Source organism: Leucopleurus acutus (genome assembly GCF_964270905.1).
Source record: "Leucopleurus acutus genome assembly, chromosome: 11".
NCBI lineage: Eukaryota > Metazoa > Chordata > Mammalia > Artiodactyla > Delphinidae > Leucopleurus > Leucopleurus acutus.
In genome coordinates this window covers 36,118,605-36,136,090 of record NC_139152.1, presented here as the reverse complement: position 1 = coordinate 36,136,090, position 17,486 = coordinate 36,118,605, and the positions used below count along the sequence as shown (strand labels likewise).

Genomic DNA, 17,486 nt, shown 5'->3' with positions numbered 1-17,486 from the left:
CTAGCTTGACCTCAATAACAAGCATTTCATTAACACTTCAGAAAGTGTTACTGTGAAAATGTTTTTTGCCCACTTGAGCCTTCACTGTTTGGGTGAGATGAGCACTAAGTGGTACAAGGACTCCGGGTGTTCTCATCAGCTGTGATTAGAGCACAGGGAGTTCTTGTCTCCCCTGCATGTCAGTGGCCGTAACCAAGAGGTGTGATTGAGATGTTCCGAAATGGCACCTGCCCGAAGTTCACTCATCACGCCCATCTCTCCACGTTCACGTCCTGTGTCAGTCTGCAGCTTAATGAAAGCATGAAGCAGGTGGACAGGGGTCAGAATCTGTACTGAAATTATAGCCTACATCTCATTCCTGGTATTTTTGCACAAAACTGAATTTTTGTTGCCTCTTTGTGGGAATATGCTCTCTGGTCCAACACAGCTACCCCCGACTGCACATCGTTTTATCTCATACCGATGTCTCACAATGTACTAGAGTGGGCTGGCCCTCAGGGCATTGGAATTTGCAACTCCAGTATTTATTATTTACGCAAGTTTAACACAGAAAGCCACCGTCACGCATTAAAACCTCACCACAAATTGACGACTGAGGATACTCAAAGAAGGTGGGGAAGATCTAACTAGACCAAAAGATGGTGTAGGACAACAATTCCCACACAGCCTGAACACTCGCCAACCCAGCAAGTCTTGTGAAGGGCTGGCTAGGGCAAGGCACTTAGGAGACTCCTTTAAAAAGAGGAAATTAGGAGTTCCGGGAAGATGGCGGAAGAGTAAGACGCGGAGATCACCTTCCTCTCCACAGATACACCAGAAATACATCTACGCGTGGAACAACTCCTACGGAGCACCTACTGAACGCTGGCAGAAGACCTCAGACCTCCCAAAAGGCAAGGAACCCCCCACGTACCTGGTTAGGGCAAAAGAAAAAACTAAACAGAGACAAAAGAATAGGGACGGGTCCTGCACCAGCGGGAGAGAGCTGTGAAGGAGGAAAAGTGTCCACACACTAGGAGCCCCTTCGCGGGTGGAGACTTCGGGAGGCGGAGTGGGGGAGCTTGGGAGCCGCGGAGGAGAGCACAGCAACAGGGGTGCGGAGGGCAAAGCGGAGAGATTCCAGCGCAGAGGATCGGGCCGACCGGCACTCACCAGCCGAGAGGCTTGTCTGCTCGCCCGCCGGGGCGGGCGGGACTGGGAGCTGAGGCTCCGGCTTTTGTCGGAGCGCCGGGAGAGAACTGAGGTTGGTGGCGTGAACACAGCCTGCAGGGCGTTGGTGCGCCGCGGCTGGCCGGGAGAGAGTCTGGGGAGGGGTCTGGACCTGCCGAAGAGGCAAGAGACTTTTACGTCCCTCTTTGTTTCCTGGTGCACGAGGAGGGGGGATTGGGAACGCTGCTTGGGAGAGCTCCGGAGACGGGCGCGAGCCGCGGCTAAGAGTGCGGAGCCCAGAGACGGACATGGGACGCTAAGGCCGCTGCTGCCGCCGCCAGGAGGCCTGTGTGCGAGCGCAGGTCACTAGCCACACGCCCTTCCGGGGAGCCTGTGCAGCCCGCCGCTGCCGGGGTCCCGGGATCCGGGGACGGCTCCCCCGGGAGAGCGCACGGCGCGCCTCAGGCTGCAGCGTCACGCCGGCCTCTGCCGCTGCAGGCCCGCCCTGCACTCTGTGACCCTCCCTACCCCCCGGCCTGGGTGAGCCAGAGCCTCCGAATCAGCGGCTCCTTTAACCCCGTCCTGTCTGAGCAAAGAACAGACGCCCTCCGGCGACCTACACGCAGAGGCGGGGCCAAATCCACAGCTTAGCCCTGGGAGCTGTGAGAACAAAGAAGAGAAAGGGAAATCTCTTCCAGCAGCCTCAGAAGCAGCGGATTAAAGCTCCACAATCAACTTGATATACCCTGCATCTGTGGAATACCTGAATAGACAACGAATCATCCCAAATTAAGGAGCCCTGTGGATGAAAGGCTCTTGGTGCTGCAGCCAGGACTCAGTGCTGTGCCTCTGAGGTGGGAGAGCCAACTTCAGGACACTGGTCCACAAGAGGCCTCCCAGCTGCACATAATATCAAACAGCAAAAATCTCCAAGAGATCTCCATCTCAACGCCAGCACCCAGCTTCACTCAACGACCAGCAAGCTACAGTGCTGGACATCCTATGCCAAACAACTAGCAAGACAGGAACACAACCCCACCCATTAGCAGAGAGGCTGCCCAAAATCATAATAAGTCTACAGACACCCCAAAACACACCACCAGACGTGGACCTGCCCACCAGAAAGACAAGATCCAGCCTCATACACCAGAACACAGGCACTAGTACCCTCCACCAGGAAGCCTACACAACCCACTGAACCAACCTTAGCCACTGGGGACAGACTCAAAAAACAACAGGAACTACGAACCTTCAGCCTGCAAAAAAAAAAAAAAAGGAGACCCCAAACACAGTAAGATAAGCAAAATGAAAAGACAGAAAAACACACAGCAGATGAAGGAGCAAGATAAAAACCCACCAGACCTAACAAATGAAGAGGAAATAGGCAGTCTACCTGAAAAAGAATTCAGAATAATGATAGTAAGGTTGATCCGAAATCTTGGAGATAGAATGGACAATAGAATGGACAAATTGCAAGAATCAGTTAACAAGGACCTAGAAGAACTAAAGATGAAACAAGCAACGATGAACAACACAATAAATGAAATTAAAAGTACTCTAGATGGGATCAATAGCAGAATAACTGAGGCAGAAGAACGGATAAGTGACCTGGAAGATAAAATAGTGGAAATAACTACTGCAGAGCAGAATAAAGAAAAAAGAATGAAAAGAACTGAGGACAGTCTCAGAGACCTCTGGGACAACATTAAACGCACCAACATTCGAATTATAGGGGTTCCAGAAGAAGAAGAGAAAAAGAAAGGGACTGAGAAAATATTTGAAGAGATTATAGTTGAAAACTTCCCTAATATGGGAAAGGAAATAGTTAATCAAGTCCAGGAAGCACAGAGAGTCCCATACAGGATAAATCCAAGGAGAAATACGCCAAGACACATATTAATCAAACTGTCAAAAATTAAATACAAAGAAAACATATTAAAAGCAGCAAGGGAAAAACAACAAATAACACACAAGGGAATCCCCATAAGGTTAACAGCTGATCTTTCAGCAGAAACTCTGCAAGCCAGAAGGGAGTGGCAGGACATATTGAAAGTGTTGAAGGAGAAAAACCTGCAACCAAGATTACTCTACCCAGCAAGGATCTCATTCAGATTTGATGGAGAAATTAAAACCTTTACAGACAAGCAAAAGCTGAGAGAGTTCAGCACCACCAAACCAGCTCTACAACAACTGCTAAAGGAACTTCTCTAGGCAAGAAACACAAAAGAAGGAAAGGACCTACAATAACAAACCCAAAACAATGAAGAAAATGGGAATAGGAACACACATATCGATAATTACCTTAAATGTAAATGGACTAAATGCTCCCACCAAAAGACACAGATTGGCTGAATGGATACAAAAACAAGACCCATATATTTGCTGTCTACAAGAGACCCACTTCAGACCTAGAGACACATACAGACTGAAAGTAAGGGGATGGAAAAAGGTATTTCATGCAAGTGGAAACCAAAAGAAAGCTGGAGTAGCAATTCTCATATCAGACAAAATAGACTTTAAAACAAAGACTATTAGAAGAGACAAAGAAGGACACTACATAATGATCAAGGGATCAATCCAAGAGGAAGATATAACAATTGTAAATATTTATGCACCCAACATAGGTGCACCTCAATACATAAGGCAAATACTGACAACCATAAAAGGGGAAATCGACAGTAACACATTCATAGTAGGGGACTTTAACACCCCACTTTCACCAATGGACAGATCATCCAAAATGAAAATAAATAAGGAAACACAAGCTTTAAATGATACATTAAACGAGATGGAGTTAATTGATATTTATAGGACATTCCATCCAAAAACAACAGAATACACATTTTTCTCAAGTGCTCATGGAACATTCTCCAGGATAGATCATATCTTGGGTCACAAATCAAGCCTTGGTAAATTTAAGAAAATTGAAATTGTATCAAGTATCTTTTCTGACCACAACGCCATGAGACTAGATATCAATTACAGGAAAAGATCTGTAAAAAATACAAACACATGGAGGCTAAACAATACACTACTTAATAATGAAGATATCACTGAAGAAATCAAAGAGGAAATCAAAAAATACCTAGAAACAAATGACAATGGAGACACAACGACCCAAAACCTGTGGGATGCAGCAAAAGCAGTTCTAAGGGGGAAGTTTATAGCAATACAAGCCCACCTTAAGAAGCAGGAAGCATCTCGAATAAACAACCTAACCTTGCACCTCAAGCAATTAGAGAAAGAAGAACAAAAAAACCCCAAAGCTAGCAGAAGGAAAGAAATCATAAAAATCAGATCAGAAATAAATGAAAAAGAAATGAAGGAAACAATAGCAAAGATCAATAAAACTAAAAGCTGGTTCTTTGAGAAGATAAACAAAATAGATAAACCACTAGCCAGACTCATCAAGAAAAAAAGGGAGAAGACCCAAATCAATAGAATTAGAAATGAAAAAGGAGAGGTAACAACTGACACTGCAGAAATAAAAGAGATCATGAGAGATTACTACAAGCAACTCTATGCCAATAAAATGGACAATCTGGAAGAAATGGACAAATTCTTAGAAAGGCACAACCTGCCAAGACTGAATCAGGAAGAAATAGAAAATATGAACAGACCAATCACAAGCACTGAAATTGAAACTGTGATTAAAAATCTTCCAACAAAGAAAAGCCCAGGACCAGATGGCTTCACAGGCGAATTCTATCAAACATTTAGAGAAGAGCTAACACCTATCCTTCTCAAACTCTTCCAAAATATAGCAGAGGGAGGAACACTCCCAAACTCCTTCTACGAGGCCACCATCACCCTGATACCAAAACCAGACAAGGATGTCACAAAGAAAGAAAACTACAGGCCAATATCACTGATGAACATAGATGCAAAAATCCTCAACAAAATACTAGCAAACAGAATCCAACAGCACATTAAAAAGATCATACACCATGATCAAGTGGGGTTTATTCCAGGAATGCAAGGATTCTTCAATATACGCAAATCTATCAATGTGATAAACCATATTAACAAACTGAAGGAGAAAAACCATATGATCATCTCAATAGATGCAGAGAAAGCTTTTGACAAAATTCAACACCCATTTATGATAAAAACCCTGCAGAAAGTAGGCATAGAGGGAACTTTCCTCAACATAATAAAGGCCATATATGACAAGCCCACAGCAAACATCATCCTCAATGGTGAAAAACTGAAAGCATTTCCACTAAGATCAGGAACAAGACAAGGTTGCCCACTCTCACCACTCTTATTCAACATAGTTTTGGAAGTTTTAGCCACAGCAATCAGAGAAGAAAAGGAAATAAAAGGAATCCAAATCGGAAAAGAAGAAGTAAAGCTGTCACTGTTTGCAGATGACATGATCCTATACATAGAGAACCCTAAAGATGCTACCAGAAAACTACTAGAGCTAATCAATGAATTTGGTAAAGTGGCAGGATACAAAATTAATGCACAGAAATCTCTGGCATTCCTATATACTAATGATGAAAAATCTGAAAGTGAAATCAAGAAAACACTCCCATTTACCATTGCAACAAAAAGAATAAAATATCTAGGAATAAACCTACCTAAGGAGACAAAAGATCTGTATGCAGAAAATTATAAGACACTGATGAAAGAAATTAAAGATGATACAAATAGATGGAGAGATATACCATGTTCTTGGATTGGAAGAATCAACATTGTGAAAATGACTCTACTACCGAAAGCAATCTATAGATTCAATGCAATCCCTATCAAACTACCACTGGCATTTTTCACAGAACTAGAACAAAAAATTTTGCAATTTGTATGGAAACACAAAAGACCCCGAATAGCCAAAGCAATCTTGAGAACGAAAGAAGGAACTGGAGGAATCAGGCTCCCAGACTTCAGACTATACTATAAAGCTACAGTTATCAAGACGGTATGGTACTGGCACAAAAACAGAAAGATAGATCAATGGAACAGGATAGAAAGCCCAGAGATAAACCCACGCACATATGGTCACCTTATCTTTGACAAAGGAGGCAGAAATGTACAGTGGAGAAAGGACAGCCTATTCAATAAGTGGTGCTGGGAAAACTGGACAGCTACATGTAAAAGTATGAAATTAGATCACTCCCTAACACCGTACACAAAAATAAGCTCAAAATGGATTAAAGACCTAAATGTAAGGCCAGAAACTATCAAACTCTTAGAGGAAAACATAGGCAGAACACTCTATGACATAAATCACAGCAAGGTCCTTTTTGACCCACCTCCTAGAGAAATGGAAATAAAAACAAGAGTAAACAAATGGGACCTAATGAAACTTAAAAGCTTTTGCGCAGCAAAGGAAACCATAAAGAAGACCAAAAGACAACCCTCAGAATGGGAGAAAATATTTGCAAATGAAGCAACTGACAAAGGATTGATCTCCAAAATTTATAAGCAGCTCATGCAGCTTAATAACAAAAAAACAAACAACCCAATCCAAAAATGGGCAGAAGACCTAAATAGACATTTCTCCAAAGAAGATATACAGAGTGCCAACAAACACATGAAAGAATGCTCAACATCACTAATCATGAGAGAAATGCAAATCAAAACTACAATGAGATATCATCTCACACCAGTCAGAATGGCCATCATCAAAAAATCTACAAACAATAAATGCTGGAGAGGGTGTGGAGAAAAGGGAACCCTCTTACACTGTTGGTGGGAATGTAAATTGATACAGCCACTGTGGAGAACAGTATGGAGGTTCCTTAAAAAGCTACAAATAGAACTACCATATGACCCAGCAATCCCACTACTGGGCATATACCCTGAGAAAACCATAATTCAAAAAGAGTCATGTTCCAAAATGTTCATTGCAGCTCTATTTACAATAGCCCAGAGATGGAAACAACCTAAGTGTCCATCCTCGGATGAATGGATAAAGAAGATGTGGCACATATATACAATGGAATATTACTCAGCCATAAAAAGAGACAAAATTGAGCTATTTGTAATGAGGTGGATAGACCTAGAGTCTGTCATACAGAGTGAAGTAAGTCAGAAAGAGAGAGACAAATACCGTATGCTAACACACATATATGGAATTTAAAAAAAAAAAATGTCATGAAAAACCTAGGGGTGAAACAGGAATAAAGACACAGACTTACTAGAGAATGGACTTGAGGCTATGGGGAGGGGGAAGGGTAAACGGTGACAAAGCGATAAAGAGGCATGGACATATATACACTACCAAACGTAAGGTAGATAGCTAGTGGGAAGCAGCCGCATAGCACAGGGAGATCAGCTCGGTGCTTTGTGACCGCCTGGAGGGGTGGGATAGGGAGGGTGGGAGGGAGGGAGACGCAAGCGGGAAGATATATGGGAATATATGTATATATATAACTGATTCATTTTGTTGTGAAGCTGAAACTAACATACCATTGTAAAGCAATTATACTCCAATAAAGATGTTAAAAAAAAAAAAAAAAAGAGGAAATTAACGTTAAACGCAATGATATTAGAACTCCATTTTTACCATATTTAATATATGCTAATGTTTACTCCATCACTCATTTGTTATTTTCCTGTAGGTGTTTAGTGTGTATTTATTAAGTGAATAGATAATGAATAAGGGAAGGAGACCCTCAGAATTGTCTTGGGCTGCTAAAGGTCTGTAACTTCGCAGCATCAAAATTTGGTAAAATATTTTAAAATGACACAGAGAAAACTTATTTGATGAGTTGTATCATGTAAAAATATTTGTGAAAACAAGGTAGTTTGAATGGAAGCAAAAATATGATATCCGCAGAAATATTGGGGCTAAAATACTACTAAAAATAAATTTGCACAATCATCCATTTAGTAGAATACACTGTTTCACAGGGCTTTTGACACTAGAGAACATATTTTCTCAAAAATATTATGGTCTATATCATCATTTGGAGGTGTCAACAACTTCAGAAAGATACCAATGACACTACCATAGAGACTTTTAGGACTAGGAAAGCAAAGTACATGAACTGGTACCAAGAATAATTATTCTGCTTCTTTATTTGTGTTCATATAATCAAAATAAAGGATTTGTAAAATATATATTTGCTTTACTACACATGGGTATATGTTATTTTTGTACTTTAGAAAAAAAATGAATTTTTAAATGGTCTTTGAAAAGACATTTTATATCTCTACCAATATAGTAAATCCAATTTGTTGGTCAATAAATATTTCAACAATTTTATAATTTTAATTATACTTAGTCCCCTTTAATACTGAAAAGCATTGTATAATAAGGTTGTAGAGTAAAGTATAAGGTTACTATATAAATAAATACTCATTTAATGAATAAATGAGTTGAGATATCTAGCATATGGTTACACAGAAAGTTGATTCATTTTGCTAATTTTTTTATTGAAGTGAAATAAGATGCATTGCTTTCTTTTTTAATCTGCACTTGGATTTGTCAAAAATCTTTCATTGATTCTGTCACCTCTAGTTGAAATTGAAAATGTCAAATAGAAATTAGGATAATTATAAGATAAGTCAAGGGAAAAAGTACTCAGATCTTGAAAATTATTAGCTTTCATTTTTCTTCCAAAGCTACAGGTTCACAGTATCTTTCATGATATACTTTAAAACCTTTATGAGAGGTGCTATTCTTTTCAGTGAAAACAGATGGCATCTCTCCAGGTTTCCTGTTTCATCTCAAGCACTTGACTCATTTAGGCAATACTTCTCAAATATATTCTCTGCTTAGCAGTCAAGAACAATCTGGAATTTTTAAGTTGGCACGTGTGGTGTCCTAACTTTCTTTCTGTGAGCCCTGGTCTGTTGCATTAAAGAAACTACCGATGTGAACTTAATCATCTGTTCTATTTGATATCTTCAGAAATGTCAAAGTCATTTATTTGATATTATACTTAATTAATAAGTTCCATTAGTATTGTATGCACAATTTACTCCTTTCCTTGTGCAATAGTATATTCACAAAGCTACATAAGATGTTTCACTGAGCAACTTGGTAGACTAGTAAAAGATACTGGAGTCAAGCTCAGGTCTGGGATAAACCTTAGCATATTTTGTCAGTCAAGGCAAACGGAAGTTCTTTATTTCCAAATCAGCCTTCAGATATATAAGAACAGAGAAGAATATATGCCAAACATAGTTTTACTTAATCATTCATTATCAAAATATTCCTTCTGTTCACTCAAATATTTCAGTCTCTTGACTGAATGTAATCATTTTTATAAAGCAACAAAAATAAAACATAAGTACTAGCACTCCTGTTATAAATTTCATTTTGATGTTTATAGAACATTTAACTACAAATGCAATGTACACTGTGAATATAAAAATCTTTCTTGGGCCAAACAACTGCTAAAGGATAGCAATTTTATATAAACAAAAAATTAACACTAAAAAATCAGGAATTGAAATATCTATCTTAAAAAGATTATATATTAAAAAAAAGATTATATAAAGCTAGTTTTTACATTCTTCCAGTCCCAGAAATAAGAGGCTTTCAACCACTTATATTTGTCAAAAGGGAACAGGAAAAAATATCTGAGTTTTCTAAACTTTAAAAGTAATAGTTTGGCAAAGATGTGATGTACTATCATTTAGTACCTAAAAAGATATGCAACTCCCCTCTCCCAACTAATGACAAAATTCGACAAATTTTATTGACACACTGGCAGAAAAAAAGTATCAAACCAACTTCTACAGCTATATTCCATGTCTTGTTGATATCTATGATTAAATATTTCCAAGAAAATTATTTAGCTTGGCAAAATAGCATAGTAGTTGAAAGCACTGAAAATTCTGAAAACTAATTAAAATTTTACACACACACACAACACACACCACACACACATGCCACACACACACACAACACACACCACACACACCACACACACACAACACAAAAACATAACATAGGGCTTGGCCCACAGGAATAGGCACTAAATAAAACATTTAAAAAAATGTATAAGGGGAATAATCCAACTACTTCTAAAATGACTACAAAAAGAAGCACATAGCTTCTTTTTTGAGGTTCTGAGCTAATATTAACAACTGGTACTCATTTCAGTATATTATTGACTTTCAGAGGAAAGAAATATCAATGTCCCCCCACTTTTATTTAAACTTCAGGCAAATGACTGATAAAGGTGTGGAACATCATGTTAGAAAAATCATAACAAATGTGTGGACCAAAAGGAAACCTGCCTTGAGGAAGTATAAACCAGGTAACAGAATAAAGTGTAATGGAATTGAAAAATGCTAAAACTAAGCTGGGGATGGAAAAGACAAAAAGTGAGCATCTCCTGCCTCTAGTAGGGCTGTCTTTCTATAAGAGATGTGCTTAGTGTCTTTCACATCTTAATGTAGTTCAATCCAATACATAGTTCAATCCAATACACTTCCCTGGTACCTTTCATACACTTAGAATAATATACTGCATAAATTTTTAATAAATGAATATAAATTATATACAATATACCTATAACATACTATGGAATTTCTGATAGAGATTGAGTTTAAGAGAGTTATAGCCGAGACAGAATTTGTGCTTCTATTCCTAAATATCTATATTCTATACTATAATCTATTTTACTCAGAAATCCTTTTTTTCATATCATATTCTGTTAGGACTTTAAAACTCCAAGATTCCTAAAAATTAAAAGACTCCTGATCACCATTTGTGATGCTATCAGAAAACAGGAGGTTAGACTCTCCTGTCTTATTAATTTTTTAGTAAGAACTTATTATTTTGAAGGAACATGAAACACAATGCTAAAATATTTATAGATACATTAAAATATTTATAGACACAGAAGCAAAATGACCACATTTGGTTCCCTCAAATTTTCTAATGCATAAAAAAGAAATGTAAAAAAATTTCCTCTCTTACGTTCTCTGTTTCAATCAAATAATCAAACGAACTGACAATGTTTTCTGGCAATTATGAATGCCACTCAATCAAATGTCCTTGGGTTTTCTCAATGTGGTAATCAATGTTGGTGATGTTGGTGTCCCACCCAGATCCCCTTCACTTACTGGTACACTCCACTCCCCAAGAACATAACACCTGCCCAGTGGGTCAAGCCAAGGATAGACTACCTGAGACCATATGACTACATCTTTGCTCTCTTCCTTCCCCATCTCTCTCTTGTTTCTCTCCTCTCCTTACAGATTTCCCTGAAGAGCATTTCCTCAATAAACCATGTGCCCCCAAATCTCTGAGACATTCTCTTTTTCTGTGGTATCTCACTTAAGAGAGAATCTTTATAGAAAGATAGTTTATTACTTATTAAAATGCTTGATCCAGTTTCTAACTTCACTGTATAAAATAGGAAAATGAAACATAAATTTACCAAACATGGGGTTAACTAATCAGAAAGCAGACTGCAACCACGAAATAGCTTCAATGAACAGGCAGAGAAAGAGAGCAAAAGAGAATATCTCAAATTAATGCTGGGCTCTTGGGTCCAGCTCGCATGGTTTAATATCTGATTTGCCCCTTCCACTTGTCATATATACCTGTTTGATGTGTTTGCTTACTATGATCCTTCTATTCAACATTTCACAGTTTAAATGCTCTTTTATTATGAACTTCAGTAAAGCTATTATTGCTACTTTATTTCAGATATTAAATCAACTCAATTATGCTCTTTATTCTGTCATTTTGAAATATCAGTGGAAAATAAATAATTAGAAAACTGGCATTGATCATAATATGAATTGAAAAACTCAATTCCAGACAGAATAACTAGATATGATGTCAGTTATACCCCAGGTTATTGTTCACTGACAAACTTAGCATGTGCAGAACAGTCCACAAAATGGTGACATGTATAACAGAAAACTTTAAACTAAATAAACTATTACTAATTTGGTGAAATGAAAATAGCACAGATAATCACACTCCTTCCTTAGTAAGTGTGAAATAAACATGGGACAATAGAAAAACTCACCAAATTTTAGGTATGTATTTATAATTACAAAATGTATTTCATATTTTCTATATTTAAGCTAGAAGGAATACTTTACTCTTGAATGCTGCAGAAATAGTTCCTCTCTCTATTCTGTTCTAGATTTGTGAATAAATACTAACCCAGAGTATAAATTATTCTCAAGTATACACCATTCTTTAATCCTCTCTGCCTCTGTCCACTGAAGTTTAACCAATTTTGTGTCTTACATAGTACAGTAAAAGCTCTCTGCTTAAGTGGCTAAAGGGATATATCTCAATCTAGTTTCCTTCTGTTGCCCCCAGGAGCGGAACTATGCTCCTGAAAGCAACAATGACCACTCAAGGAATCATCTGCGGGGATCTGAGAGTCTCAATCTTTATTTTGCCAAAGAATGCAAAATTGTACAAAAGGTTACATCACCATTTAGGAGAATTACATCAACAAAAATAATACAAATGAATGTATTTACAAGACAGAAACAGACTCACAGACATAAAAAACAAACTTTTACAGTTACCAAAGGGGAAAGGACGGGGAGGGATAAATTAGGAGTTTTGGATTAACATACACACACTCCTATACATAAAAAAGATAACCAACAAGGCCCTACTGTATAGCACAGGGAATTATATTCATATCTTATAATAACTTATAATGGAAAAGAATCTAAAAAAGAATATATATGTCATACTAAGTCAGTCAGACAGAGAAAGACAAATATCATGATATCACTTATATGTGGAATCTAAAAAAAGGGTACCAATGAACTTATCTACAAAACAGAAATAGAGTTACAGATTTAGAAAACAAACTTGTGATTACCAAGGGCATAAGGGGCAGGGGGAGGAATAAATTGGGAGATTGGGATTGCTATATGCACACTACTATATATAAAATAGATAATTAAGGACCTTCTGTATAGCACAGGGAACTCTACTGAATACTCTGTAATGGCCTATATGGGAAAGAATCTAAAAAAGAGTGGAGCGCTATATATATATATATATATATATATATATATATATATATATATATATATAAAACTGAATCACTTTGCTGTAAGAGAAAGCCACCAGAGCAGGAGGAATCAGGAGATGGAGAAAGGGGATGATGATTAGGTATACATGTACAGGAAGTGATTTTTCCCTCTGGTATTAAGTGAGGGGCAGAAGCAAGGGCCATCATGATGTCCTCAGGATCCCCTGCCACCTTAGACCTCAGCAGAGGCCGTGACCTCTGTCTTCCACATGGGGGAGGTGGTCAAGCTGGAGCCATGTGCTGTGGAACAGCTGACCCTCCTTGGCTCTTTGCTTAATGGCGCAGAGCATGGGCAAACATGGGGCTACATGGCAATGGTGTCGCATGAGACAACCAGCGTTTTTGCTTTCTGCGTGTCCTCGTGATAGAGCTCGTCTCTGCAACTCTTAACATAAAGGGGAAGCTCAATGATGAATTACCTCACTGGTCATTTTATGTATTTCTTTTATACTAATTTTTAAAAAGTCTATTTGACAAAAAATTAGTAACTTGAACCCTGACATATACTTATATCCTTCCGTACAAGGCATACCACAGAGCCCGAAAAAGTCAGGACTGCCAGGGAACTGAACCTAGCAGAGCTCGACACTCGGTAGTGTGAGGGTCAAAGATTTTTGTCAGATTGGTTGATATCAGCCTTGCCTGTGGATCACATCAGTCCTGATGTGCCTTTTAAAACCAAGGAAAAGTTCTGAATTATTTCCACCAAAGAAAAAGCCTCTATTTCTGAACTGCATTGAAAGGCATGCTTTTATTGGAAATGTAAATAGTCCGTTGGTTTTCCACAACGGTCACCTTCATGATGAGAATTCTATGGAGAAATGAAGGTCAAAGCTTCCTTAGACTCCTCTCATGAGGAAAACTATTATTTTTTTTAAATGTTATCAATGACACATATGTAGACATATAAATATTTATATGGAAACATATCGCCTAGTCAGTGAATAGAAATGGGAATAGAAATGATGTGCTCTGGGAATCATCCCTGGGTGACTGTACTTTCAAATCAGGAGAGAACTGTTTCTTTTGCCATTTCTATCCCTGTGGCTAATGGGGAAAGGTCAGTTTTTCAGATTACATAAGCAGAAAGGGATATTGATTCTTCTTCAGTTTGCGGAAAGGAACAGATAAGAGGCCCCAGAAGGTTTGCTGGGTTAAACCTATAACATAGTTTTCTTGACCCTCAATCTAGTCCTACTTCTGTGGTATTGGAAGTATTGATTGGAGCAGTAATCTATGGTATAGGAAAAGGTAAAAAGTTATCAGGTTAGTTAGTAGAAATAGAAGGCATTAAAGTAGTAAATTTAGGAGAAACTCTGAAGGTAAGAGAGATGATGGAGAGAGAGAAAGACTACAGATTGAACTGTGGAATTATTGGTACTCCCCTAAACCATAAGAGTAGGACAGAAGAGTGCATGGTAAAAATCCAACCAGGAAGGGTTAAAGGTCTTTGGTCAAAGCTGTACTACGCATTTGCCTCTCAATGCTGCCTAGGCATTGGACCCCACCTTATGGTTCAAAAGAAAAATAGCCTAATTAAAAATAATAATAATATAACCAATAAATAGGGGCAGAGCTATATATGGCCTAGGAAACACTGTTTTGTGGGAAAGTCTGGGGAGAAGTTGGGTGGAATTGGGTTACAAATAAATAATGATGTCATCATGGGAAATAAAGTGATTTATGCATCAAATGGCTAACTTGAGCCTGAAAACTCCAGAGCAACTCTTAGGTTTTGTTGGTCTGTTGCTTCTCCCCTGACTTTGGTCAGAATCAGTATCAGGCAGAAGTAAGGAAGCAAAGTACTACACTGGTTTAGTCTGCTCTAGCAAGGGCAATAGGAAGGAAACTCCAGATGCTCTGAACCCCATGCCTGGGATAAGGTGGGATTCTCATGCTCCTGGAGCTTCACAGAAGAGACAGGAAGTCTGGGAAGCCTAAGGTTTGGATCAATGACCTGCCTTTGCCATTACTTCAAGGAACTGGGCCCAGTCAAGAGGATGGGGGTCCAAAAACATGAACAATAACAATAAAGCACTTATACCTCCCTCACATGTCAGCATTTTAAGTCCTGCTCTAGGACCACACGTTTAATCGTCACAAAAAACCTGTAGCACCAGTAGGAACTATTAATCCCTTTTAAGAAATGTACAGACTGAGGCTCAAAGGATTGTACATTATTTGTGGAAGGTCAAACCATAGGTGGCAACAGAGAATCCAAATTTCTGAACTCTTGTTCCAGTTCTCTTTTCCATTTTAGTAAGTAGAGCCATCATAAAGTGGAGTCAAAATCATAATCCACAATTAATGCAGAAATTTCCAAAAGGCATTACCTTAAATTTTAAGGAAATTACAAGCTTAAAGTTCATGTATTTCCTTTTAAATAGTTTTTTCCAATGGAAATAGATGAGGCAGCCTGGTCTTAATGTCTGGCTTATTCTCATTGCTATTTCTAATGATTACAAATAAATAACATCTTCAAGTTTCGATTTTAAAGTTAACAAAATGGAATGCATCTGGTAATTTGTTCTGGTAACATTCTAAAATTGAACAGAGGTGGGAGGGAGCTCAAAAACAGGCTAGACAAACTCTTTTATGGTTACTTGATACTCTTGCAGGATGATGACAGTAGTAGCAGTTAAGATATAACTGCTTCCTGTGCCCTGAAAACACCTGTTCTAGGTAAGAAGCAAAACTATCAATAGAAGTGGAGTAACTGTTGTGAGAATCTCCCTGCAGTATCAGGAACACATCTGTAGTTGCATGTCCCTGCCAAATCGTGTTTAGTTTGGGCATCATCTTCCTTTTGATAAGTCCTCTCATTTTCAAGTGAATGAATTTGAGTAAAGCTAATTAGGATTAACTACACTTATGAAAGGTGTCAGGATTGGCTACACTTATGAAAGGTGTCAGTGAAGGTTAAAGTGTTCCCTTTTTATGAGAGTCACGCTCTTTGCACTCTGAGACTCTCCTGTAAGCTTACAGGACCTAGGGCCTTTAAGCTACATACTGTCTTTAATTAACTCAATGGTTAGAAACAGAAGTTACTCTCCTGGCAGATGAACTCAGCATGAAACATGGTTTGTCTCATTGTTGCAGACGTATAGTAATAAAGATTGATAATGCACAAAAGAGATTAAAACAGACAACTCTCAGAACTCCTTAGTTACCATTAAGTTAGTAGGTTCACTGAGGAAAACAAATGTAGAAAACTATTTTTAAAGTCCTTAAAGAATATTTCATATGGTCTTTTGAGACAGGCCATACAGTATTTCTTACCTGAAAAGTGTACATGTCGGAAAACAACAAACAATCTTCACAAAATTATTTAGAATTTCACAGGAAAGAATTTTCCACTAATTTTATGAATGTGTATATGTTTGTATGCCACACATATGTGCATACGTATATGTTTTTGTACATACACATATATATGCATTTTATAAATAAATATATCCTGGTGGACAGTCATTAGTATTAAAATTGTATTGACGTTTTTACCTAAGGTAAACAGATATTGCATATAATCTCTAGATTTGTCCATATTCATGAATTTGTTCCCCTTGAAACAGAGGTAACTATTTTGCTCTAAACCATGAAAAGCAATGCGTATCCAATAAAATCCAATTCACATTAGTTGAGAAAATGAAACTATATCTCTAATCCTTGAGAGGACAGAGGAATGATATAACAAAACAAAGAGCACGGCTGTGTCAAAAGGGGCTGGAGGTCAGGATGCTGGGCTGACAGGCACACGAACAGTTAGAGCTCAGCGTTTCCTGTGACTTGTTGCTTGAAAAACCGGGGATAACTGGACTTGGATTATCTAACAAACCAGTTACTGAAATGACTGTACGTTCAAATTTTGTGAAATAAATGAGACTTTCTCATGTTTGAGGGCTCTGCACAAATGTAATAATGCTAACCATGAAAACAAATCCTTTTTTTTTTAACTTTGGAATGTTATTTGACATGTAACATGAAATAAAATAATTCATGAAGTTATTTGTTAAAAAAAAAAAAGTAGTGTGTATCCAACATTATGAACATGTCTTCCATCTGATGTTTGAAATGGGTGAAGTTAAAATTTCTTACCATCCAAGCTGTGACAAAGTCCCCCATCCAGGTCCCTACTGCAGCTAATTTCATGAAACTTTCATTTCGGATGCCCATATAGTCTGTAATGATATACGCTCTGTGGAAACAAACACACAAGACATTGTCCGGACTCAGAGAGCCATACAGTCAAAGCTTTCTGGTTCAGCAAACGCAAAGGGGCTTTTTCCCCTTTCCACAAGCTTTCTTGCTTTCATCTCATCATCTATGCTTACAAATCTGAAAGGCTAGGAG

The 17,486-nt window shown here is 38.3% G+C and overlaps 1 protein-coding gene across 3 annotated transcripts in view; it reads right to left on the bottom strand.

The window, feature by feature from the left end:
- The window catches only part of TMEM117 (transmembrane protein 117), a gene marked incomplete at both ends in the record, with an annotated part of 515,344 nt that overhangs the window by 228,796 nt on the left and 269,062 nt on the right, over positions 1 to 17,486 (bottom strand). For 2 of the 3 annotated variants that reach the window (XM_082850801.1, XM_082850802.1), the window contains one exon: positions 17,232 to 17,331. The exons of the other annotated variant lie outside the window; for it this stretch is intronic. In XM_082850801.1, coding sequence (XP_082706927.1) covers positions 17,232 to 17,331 — 100 coding nt within the window. The remainder of the gene's footprint in view (positions 1 to 17,231; positions 17,332 to 17,486) is intronic. 3 annotated transcript variants of the gene reach the window in all.